We start from the raw sequence: 10,874 nt of genomic DNA on the forward strand, positions 1-10,874 counted from the left end.
CTGAACTACACTGTTCCAATTTACTATGACCTTTTATGTGAAGCTGCTTTGACACAATCTACATTGTATAAGCGCTATACAAATAAAGGGGAATTGAATTGAAAATTATCCAGAAGTTCAGAAACGTTCATATGCAAATATTACTAGCAACATAATTGTTTACTTAAACAATGTTGTAACAAAACATTCAAGGCAAAAAAGTGCATGAGTGTACAATTTTATGCCATATTGTACATTACAATGTTCTGTAATGTTTATGGCCTTTGTTATCTTTCGCTGGTTGCATCATTTGGAGCCCAAATCTGCACTGAAGTGAGCAATAACTTTGGTCAGTGGTATCAAAATCCAGTGCAAACTCTCAGACAGACTTGCAGTATCACAATTGTGACTCTAAACACATTTATGCCATAAAATATCAAACCAAAGGCAAACATATTTAGAAAACAACACCTGAATCCTCCTCAGCATAATAAGAGCAATTTAAAATGATAGAAACGATCCTTTAGTTTATGACTTATACTGCAGCCAGCCACCAGGGGGCGATCAGAGAGTTCTGGCTTCACTTTATTGCTAATAATTTGCTAAAATCTTTCGACCAATGCAGTGCACAAAGCCTATTATCCAGCATAAACTTAATTGATCATATTATATTTAAATAGACATATATAGAATTATAGAATCAGTCAACTCTAGTGTGTAGACAGCTTTGTTGATCCTAATGTTTATTGCATTGTTATTAGCATAGATATAGTGTACTACAAAGATAAGCTGAGATTAGGTCAGTAGTTAATGATCATTTAATATAACTGAGCAATCCTTGAACATTGACACCTTATCTGTAGACTGCATAGCAACACTGTTACCTTCTCCAAAACAGTAAGCACACAAAGGTTTTGTTAATGCATTTATTGTGTAGATGTAACTATGTGTATGAGGTTGGTCTGAATACAGGTAGACAATCACAAATCATAAGGTACAAACACTGTCCATCGGAACGTATCAGAGTATCAATTTGCATTTCAGCAGAGATTGCAATGACGCCAGTTTTGCTTTTGGCACAATAATGCGATGACCTTCGATCATTTTTTAATGGTGTTATACAACTTAATAATAGCCCAAAGTACAAACATGTTTAAATGATGACAAGCAAAATTAAAAGTTTTGCAACTTAATGTCTTTTATTCAGCCAGCAAAGATAATGTTTGATGATAAGAAAATGCTAACCAATTCTGGGCCACAGGCTCTCTCATTTCATTAAAATGTTTATGCAGACTGCGCTCTTGCAGGGTGTTCAGCTGGTACTTGGGCTCTTGTCTAAACTCATCAACTGTAAAAACACAGGAAAACATACATTTAAAATCATATCAATATACATTTAAAAGCGTAATCATTTTAGTGACTGGAATTTCTGATTTTTCATCCTAACATGAGGCGAATCAAAGTTGGCTAATAAAGAAAAAGAAATCTCAAATGCAAATTAGGTGTGTTTTCAATCTAGTTAAGAGTGGCTTGCTGTAGTATTGGTAACCAAGCAACCAACAGTAAACAAGGCAAGCACAATGGGGTTGTTGCTAGGAAGTTAATGAGAATTATTTATATTATTTATTAAATTTCCCATTTATTGTATTTTAGTAATGTCTACCCCTACCCCGACCCTAAACCCAACCATCATAGTAATGTAAAAACAGTAGTTGTACTGAGTATTGTTTATGTTATTTATTAAATTACTCAATAATTTGTATTTTATTAATGCCTACCCCACTGAAAAAAACAGCTTAAGCCAGTCTAGGCTGGTTGGCTGGTTTTAGCTGGTCGACCAGCCTGGTTTTAGGGGGGTTTTGGCCGTTTCCAGGCTGCTTTCCAGCCATTTCCAGCCTGGTCTTAGCTGGTCAGGCTGGAAAATGACCAGCTAAAACCAGCTTGACCACCTAGCCAGGCTGGGAGCCCAGCCAAAACCAGCTATGTCCAGCTAAAACCAGCTTAAACCAGGCTGGTCAAGCTGGTTTTAGTTGGATTTAGCTGGTCATTTTCCAACCTGACCAGCTAAGACCAGGCTGTAAATGGCTGGAAACCAGCCTGGAAATGGCCAAAACCCCTCTAAAACCAGGTTGGTCAACCAGCTAAAACCAGCCAACCAGCCTAGGCTACCCATACTCCATCCCTAAACCCAACCATCAAAGTATTGTAAAAATATTCATTATTGTTATATAGTGTTACAAAAATGATGCTATATTGATGTGCGCATCCGCAGTGGTATCCTATCTAGACTTCATCACATAATGGAGACAGCCGATTGGTCACATGGGTGTTTTTTTCTGCAAATATGTTTCTATCTCTATTATTCACATGAACCCTTATACACACAAGTCCAAGACAACCTCAAGCATTTTTTTAAATTAAAGGGAAAGCTCGCCTAAAAATGAAAGTCAATGGTTACAGGTTTTTAACATTTTTCTAAATATCTTCTTTTGTGTTTAAAGTGATAGTTCACCCAAAAATTCAAGTAAAGATCAACCGAAGTAAGAAACTCATTCAACGGAAGAAAGAAACTCATAAAGGTTTGAAAACAGGTAAATATAGTGAGTATATATAGCAAATAGTGAGTAAATTAACTTGTTTAGGTGAACTATCACTTTAATGAAATAATGAACCTGATAAAGGTCTGAAACAAGTTTCAAGAGTTCTCACTTAGATAATGCTTGACTATTTTAGCAGGTTTGGCATGCTATGCCAGGAGAGAACCCTGAGCTCGGAGATAGATGAGCACAAGGCTCCCGCATGGTCAATTAGCATTAGGAGGGATACGAGATCAGGTAGTTCTTGATAACTTCCCAAGAATAGACCACCAACCACCCCAGTGTGTACATTTTAGGTGCTTGTGACTTTAACTTGTGTTACATGTCCTTAGACTGTGGGAGGAAACTGGAGTACCCAGGGGAAACCCATGCGAACACAGGGAGAACATGAAAACTCCACACAGAGAGTGCCGACTGGCTAGTGTTTAAACTAATGACCTTCTTGCTGTGGGGGCTAGCCACCTGAGCCACTGTGTCGCCCAATCCTAGAATTGAGGAGGAGGGAGAAGGGATGGATGGTGGGGTCTTCCAAAACGAAGTTGAGGAATGAAGTTTAGGCTGGGTATTTATGTTAAATTTGGAGTGATCCGATTGGCTAGCTAGTGATTAGTGATAGGGACAGTCAATCCTATCACATGCTCCTCTAGAAATTAGTTTGTGAAACTTCACAAAGCGTGAGTAAATGATGACAGATGTTTCATTTTTATTTGAACTATCCCTTTAATGGATTTTAATTAGACATTTGGATTGATTAGAAGCATGTTTCTCATGCCATACTTTGCTGTAAAAATACTGCGTTCCACACAATCGATTTGTGTTGGGAAAACAAGTAGGAATTAAGTTAACTCATTAGTTTTTACAAATTTAAGTGGATTGAACATAAAATAATTAGTTGTCGCAAAAAAAAAACCCAAGAATTGTGTTCATTCATTCATTTTCTTTTGGCTTAGTCCCTTATTTAACCAGGGTCACCACAGCGGAATAAACCGCCAACTATTCCAAAATATAGTTTACACAGCGGATGCCCTTTTAGCTGAAACCCAGTACTGGGAAACACCCATACACTCTCACATTGACACACATTTACTCAATTCATCTGTAGTGCGTATGTTTGGACTGTAAGAGAAACCCACACATTTTTTGAGTGTTCAAAATTGACAATAACACAGTGTGATTAAAAACTAATCTAACTGTAAAGCTATTGCCATACAAGATTTCGCTTAAGAAAAGTGTTTTTGTCTATGCAAAACTCAACAGCAACTTACATTTCACCTTGACTTTAATACTTAAAGATTTTAACTTGAGACTTACATTTTGTTGTTATTAGAGTACACTGATGCTCAGCTCCATCAGAGAGTTTCAGTTTCCTTTTTGTGCATCATGTTAAGTCTGAGCTCATGTAGAATGACTGGCTGATACTCAGTGCCTTGTCTGAACTCATCCACTGTAGAGGAGAACACATCACACAGACAAACAGTCTTCAGAGGGACTGTACTCTCAAATAATTAAAGCTATTTATTATTTTATTATTATTTAATATATTATAAAAACAATATTTATTACTATAGTATTTTTTCAGGTGGGTTCACATGTGTAGTCAATCATTTCTGTGTATTTGATGACTAGTCTAGTTTTGGGTTTTCTTAGACGTCTATTAGCATTGTTTTAGCCAAGCCTACTATGCTCAGATTTCTTTTACACGCAAAAAAGCTTGCTGGGTATTCTTTTTAATAACTTGTAGTATCTAAAGCAGCGGTGTGATGATGTATGTGTGTTGTGAAGCTCTCACAGGGCGCTGTGCTCCTCTGCAGCTCTGTCAGTGTCGGTAGCAGCTGTCCAGTTCTGGGATCCACCAGCGTGCTGTGAGAGTTCTGGGTTCCCATCCTCACCTCATAAGGTGCAGGATTGTAGACTGTGGAGAAAACCAAACCCAGTTAAACCTGCTCAAAACCACTCCATGCATTGATATTTAAGAACCACTTACAGCCAGAAACTCTTCTGTTCATTTCACCAACGTTGTGTTGGAGCATCCCAGTGTTCACGTCCACCAGGAAGCGTCTGGAAGGTTCTGTTCCCTGCCTTTTCTCGACAGCGGCAGGATTGTAGACTGTGGACATATTTTGTGTGGTCAGAATCTACTCTGTGCATTGTAGCTGCTTGAAATGCATTTATTGTGCAGACTTACAGCCAGAAACTCTTCTGTTCATCTCACTTTCTTCCTCCTTGGGCATCCCAGTGTTCAGGTCTATCAGGAATCTTCTGGAAGGTTCTGTTCCTTGCCTGCGATCCTCAACAGGAGCTGCTCTGTGGTTTTCCTTCTGCTCAGAAGAGTCTTGGCTGTTTATGTCTTCATGCTCAGAAACCACTGCCCATTTAGCTGCTGATGAATATAACAGAAAACATCAGTCCAGATTGATATATTCATTTAAAGGGGTCGTGAAATGAGAAAGCAAAATTCCCTTTATCTTTTGACATATTAGAGCTCATAGTGTTATAAAAACATCCTGTAAGTTTCAGAACTCAACACTTTGTGTTTCCTCTAAAATCAGCTTATATTGGAGGCTGCCTGACAAAACAACAGGTTCTGGAATGATCTACTCTGTGATGTAATAGTGTGGACAAGCTCCGTCTCAATAGAACATCAGTGCCCACTTCTACTTCACTGCCAGTTTAACCTTGTGATAGTCAGTTACTCTAAATTATGATGTTTTGATATTAAAATCTTCATAGTATTATAAGGGGACCTCAGAAATATATAAAATAATAATAAAAAAAAAAATCTAAGGAGTTTATAAGCCCTTTTAAAATGATCTTTCAGCATAAACAATGTTGGATTTAATGTCATAAGACTTACAGATGTGATGTTCTTTGAGTCGACCGGTGTTCAGGTCCATCAGAGTGTTTCTGGAAGGTTGTTTGTGCATCATGTTCAGTCTGAGCTCCTGTAGGGTGCTCGGCTGATACTCAGTGCCTTGTCTAAACTCATCCACTGTTAGGAGGAAAAACACAAGAGAACATGTTTAAAAAGACATTTCACTCACAAAATAATCTTCAATTCTGGAAATCTCTGCATTAATTTTGTTTTGCATAGAAGCAAAAATTATTTTGCAATTTCAAAAATATTTATAAAACTCTAAAGTGCATGTGGTGTAGCTATAATTATTGCATTGTCTCTATAAATTCTTGATTTTATTGGCTGGTAGGTGTGCAATCAAATCGTTCAATGCAAAAGTAGTTCCAGTCAGTTTTGATCACAGTCCTAAATAAATGCGCTAGCCTCAAACATTAGTAGTGACCACAGCACCTCAGTGACAGTTGCAGGAGCCTTCATTTCTTGGTCTAATCTTGAGAACACAGATGTATGTTTCACTAGGAGTCTACAGGGATCAGAAAACTCACAAATGTGCTTTGTGAAGAGGTCGCTAACACATGTTACTATGAGCTATTAGATATGCTCTTGTCATTAGAGGCACACACACAATTTCTCTTTTAAGCACACACTCTCTCTCTCTGTCTGTGTTAATTTAAATATGTAATGTATCATAACTGATAAAAATTTTATAAAATATTCCACTGCAAAGAGCAATACTAGTTTTAACTTGACTTTAACTTGGCAAATGACCACAGAATAAGGCTTCAATTTTGGTGGTTATTTAACTCCGTGTTGTGCTTTTAAAATCCTTTCATGCATAGAAATCCATTTATTATCCCTTACTAATAACTTGTAGTATCTAAAGCAGTGGTGTGATGATGTATGTGTGTTGTGAAGCTCTCACAGGGCGCTGTGCTCCTCTGCAGCTCTGTCAGTGTCGGTAGCAGCTGTCCAGTTCTGGGATCCACCAGCGTGCTGTGAGAGTTCTGGGTTCCCATCCTCACCTCATAAGGTGCAGGATTGTAGACTGTGGAGAAAACCAAACCTAGTTAAACCTGCTCATAAACAACTCCATGCATTGATATTTAAGAACCACTTACAGCCAGAAACTCTTCTGTTCATTTCACCAACGTTGTGTTGGAGCATCCCAGTGTTCATGTCCACCAGGAAGCGTCTGGAAGGTTCTGTTCCCTGCCTTTTCTCGACAGCGGCAGGATTGTAGACTGTGGACATATTTTGTGTGGTCAGAATCTACTCTGTGCATTGTAGCTGCTTGAAATGCATTTATTGTGCAGACTTACAGCCAGAAACTCTTCTGTTCATCTCACTTTCTTCCTCCTTGGGCATCCCAGTGTTCAGGTCTATCAGGAATCTTCTGGAAGGTTCTGTTCCCTGCCTGCGATCCTCAACAGGAGCTGCTCTGTGGTTTTCCTTCTGCTCAGAAGAGTCTTGGCTGTTTATGTCTTCATGCTCAGAAACCACTGCCCATTTAGCTGCTGATGAATATAACAGAAAACATCAGTCCAGATTTATATATTCATTTAAAGGGGTCGTGAAATGAGAAAGCAAAATTCCCTTTATCTTTTGACATATTAGAGCTCATAGTGTTATAAAAACATCCTGTAAGTTTCAGAACTCAACACTTTGTGTTTCCTCTAAAATCAGCTTATATTGAAGGCTGCCTGACAAAACAACAGGTTCTGGAATGATCTACTCTGTGATGTAATAGTGTGGACAAGCTCCACCTCCATAGATCAACACTCACTTCTACTTCACTGCATATTTAGCATTGTTAATATGCAAAACTGGCGATGCAGTGGTGCAGAAGCGACCTTCTCATAGCAAGAAGGTTGCTGGTTCGAGCCTCGGCTGGGTTAGTTGGCGTGTCTGTGTGGAGTTTGCATGTTCTCCGTTCGCGTGCATTTCCTTCGGATGCTCCGCTTTCCCCCACAGTACAAAGACATGCAGTACAGGTGAATTGGGAAGGCTAAATTATCCATAGTGTATGAGTGTGGGTGAGTGTGTATGCGTGTTTCCCAGAAATAGATTGCAGCTGGAAGGGCATCTGCTGCGTAAAACATGTGCTGGATAAGTTGGCGGTTCATTCCGCTGTAGCGACCCTGGATTAATAAAGGGACTAAGCCGAAAAGAAAATAAATGAATAAATGAATGAATGAATATGCAAAACTGTCAGCCAATCAGAGCAGTGAGAGTTAACTTCTGAGTCTACAATTGGCCACACCCATTCAAACAGAGCATTCTGATGAGCATAAAAAAATAGTCAATTACATCTAAACTTTACTTTTTATGTCCTTATGCTCAGAAACCACTGCCCATTTAGCTGCTAATGAATATGACAGAAAACAAATCAGAAATCGATTTCTAGTTAAAAAGCTTTTTAATTGGATATTGATAATATTGATATAATAATATTGATAGCTATGCAAAATATACATCATAACAAAATGTATGTCTTTTCAGCAGGGTTATAAATCAGATATCAACCATCAACCACTTACAGCCTGCTACTCTCCTGTCCATCTGGTTTCTCTGTTCTTTAAGTAGACCAGTGTTCAGGTCCATCAGGAGGTTTCTGGACGGTTCAGTGCCTTGTCTGTAGACCTCAACAGGAATGTTCCTCTGCTCGTGTTTTTCGCTCTGAATGCTGTACTGTGGGCTCATCATGTGACGCGATCTGAGATCCTGAAGGACGGCAAGCTGGTTTTCAGTGCCTTGTCTGAACGCATCCACTGTTGAGGAAAAACACAGTAAACAACAATGCGCAACAGCCAGGTGATGGAGACAAAATATTAGCCGTTTTTGGGGACTGTCACTTTAAATTCAAATGAGAATGTGCTCTTTTCAGAAAAGGGCAGGAGCTACAAATGCATATGCATGAGCAGATTTAAAACAGGGCTAGCTGTGTTCTCAGTGCTTCTCAGGTCTGCAGTGTGAGTGTGTGCTTCATGCTTCTGTCAGTCTATGTCGCTCCTGTCGCTGTTCATTTGTGCTTCATCTAAAACTCCACATCTATAATCCTCTTAGTCTATGCTGACATTATCTTCAGCAGCTCAAACACTCTAATGGATAATGAACAGACGGCTGCTTCTCACTCAGGGCTGCTGTTTATGCTAATGAGGGAGAGATGGGCACTAGTGGGCGTGGCTTTCCCCCTCTGATGACACATACAAAGGGAGAATGTCAATCAAAGTGTTTATCAAGTCTGATTAGAACAAATACGATTAATTCATGTTCACCATTAGAGGCTGGAGATATTCACAGACTGCTGACACACAACCCCTTATAAAAGTGATTTACCCATAATAGGTCCCCTTTAATATCATGTATATGGAAGGTTTTGAATCACTCACGTGGTGCAGAAAGTCTCGTGTTGGTTTCCCCAGTGTGTTTCAGCATCTTTGTGTTCAGGTCCATCAGGAAGCGTCTGGAAGCTTCTGTCCCCTGTCTGCAGAACTCGGCTGGAACTTGGATCTGTTTCCTGGGCTTCATGTCTGTGTTTTTGATGTCCTTCAGAACTGAGTTGTCTCTGTGTTCATTATGAAGCGTTTCAGGGCTGATTTGCTTCAGTTTACCATTTGGCAGCCGATGCAGTGGCCTTGCATGCAGACCTACACACAAAACAACACCAACATTAGACGTGCTGCTTATGTAACAGTGTTTCTTATTTATTTATTAAATTCTTTTCAACTGGTTTTATATCAATGGTGCATTTTCTGGCTTTAGTTCTGCTACTGAAATAAGCTGAGTCAGGTTTTAAATGTAATGTATTATAATCAGCGACATGGTGGTTAGCACTGTCACCTCACAACAAGAAGGTCGCTGGTTCAAGTCCTGGCTGGGTCAGTTGGCGTTTCTGTGTGGAGTTTGCATGTTCTCCTCGTTTCCCCCACATTCCAAACACATGCGCTATAGGGGAATTGATGAACTAAATGGGCCGTAGTGTGTGTGTGTGTGAGTGAATAAGGGTGTTTGGGTGTTTCCCATTACTGGGTTGCAGCTTGAAGGGCATCCACTGTGTAAAACATATGCTGGAATAGTTGGTGGTTCATTCCGCTGTGGCGACCCCTGATGAATAAAGGGACTAAAACCATACATTTATCTAAGGAATATATACATTACATTTACATTTATATAAATATATTTTATAAATAATTTTATATATATTTTTATGATCCACAAAAGCTTTTTAATATATACTTTTATTTATATATACTATATTTATATAACTTAGTCATTTTTTATAGTTTATTTATGTCACAGTCACGAGTGATCTAATCCGCTGGTAAACACTCAGATCACCATAGAACTACAAATCCACCATTATATGGACTACAGATCCAGTCATGCACCGCTCACACGCACCTGCTCCGGATTCCGTGGATTACACACACACACACATAGCCTGAGGATCGTTACGGACTGATTACAAGGACTATTTATGCAGCACACACACACACACACACACACACACACACACACACACACACACACACACACACACACACACACACACACACACACACACACACACACACACCAGTGCTAAATCTTGTTAAACTGTACTGTGAACATTACGACACGTTTGCCTTGCATTGTTGCGTTAGACCCTTAGACCCTAGACCATCTGCCTGTTTAAGTCACACTGGAATTTTCTCCCCAGGCTTCCATTCATATGCACGCAAATGCATCAGACTGGAAACGCAAGCTCCTGCAACAAGTTTCGCAGGTCCCTGCATTGCAAAATTCAAGCTTGGTGAACTCTTACTGCGAAATCACTTGACTGTGTGAGACCAACCGAGGATCAAAACATGACCTCTCTGGATAGAAATTTGAAATATAGACCAATCACTCGCTTTTTTAAATGTCTAATCTTATTTAATCCTGCCATTTTTCACAGCGCCGTACAATATAATTTCCCTAAACTCTAGTGTGACTGCAGCTTTACTGACCACGAGTCTGGATCTGCCTGTGTACATCTGCCCCTGTGTTGACCGTTGCTTGCCTGATCATTCTCATAATAATCCTGCATTTGGACCCACAACTCCTTTGTCAGCATTCACAATACAATTTAAGTGTTTTCATCTATTTTCTATAGTTTTTATTAGTGTAATGTAATTTTATCCTGCATTGCATCTTTTTGTCATATTTTGAATGACAATAAAAGGACTCGTGAAGCGTGAATCTTCACATAAAGTGGTTTAATCCAGTAAATGCAGAGATTTTAAATGCAAATGATGCATTTGTTATTCACGCCAAAAATTCTGATAGATTAAATGTCTATCAAAAGAAGCAAGATCACTAAATAGTTCACCTCTCCTTAACACACACACACACCATAAAACAGATTTATGACTTATGTCTCTATCTCAGTAGTGGAAAAGGTGATCATATATTATCAAGCAGAT

At 39.1% G+C, this 10,874-nt stretch overlaps 1 protein-coding gene across 2 annotated transcripts in view; it reads right to left on the minus strand.

The window, feature by feature from the left end:
- Nucleotides 1-1,152: 1,152 nt before the first annotated feature.
- The window catches only part of LOC130233599 (uncharacterized), an 11,468-nt gene continuing 1,746 nt past the window's right edge, over nt 1,153-10,874 (minus strand). Inside the window, exons 3-13 of one of the 2 annotated variants that reach the window (XM_056463738.1) lie at nt 8,820-9,077; nt 7,968-8,198; nt 6,750-6,944; nt 6,549-6,671; nt 6,353-6,475; nt 5,431-5,565; nt 4,762-4,953; nt 4,561-4,683; nt 4,366-4,488; nt 3,888-4,020; nt 1,153-1,327 (exon numbers count right to left, since the gene is read on the minus strand). In XM_056463738.1, the coding sequence (XP_056319713.1) occupies nt 3,926-4,020; nt 4,366-4,488; nt 4,561-4,683; nt 4,762-4,953; nt 5,431-5,565; nt 6,353-6,475; nt 6,549-6,671; nt 6,750-6,944; nt 7,968-8,198; nt 8,820-9,077 (1,598 nt within the window). In that variant the 3' untranslated portion in view covers nt 1,153-1,327; nt 3,888-3,925. Of the gene's footprint in view, nt 1,328-3,887; nt 4,021-4,365; nt 4,489-4,560; nt 4,684-4,761; nt 4,957-5,430; nt 5,566-6,352; nt 6,476-6,548; nt 6,672-6,749; nt 6,945-7,967; nt 8,199-8,819; nt 9,078-10,874 lie in introns of both variants that reach the window. The other variant, XM_056463729.1, reaches the window with a different exon arrangement.

This window comes from Danio aesculapii, chromosome 1, assembly GCF_903798145.1.
Source record: "Danio aesculapii chromosome 1, fDanAes4.1, whole genome shotgun sequence".
NCBI lineage: Eukaryota > Metazoa > Chordata > Actinopteri > Cypriniformes > Danionidae > Danio > Danio aesculapii.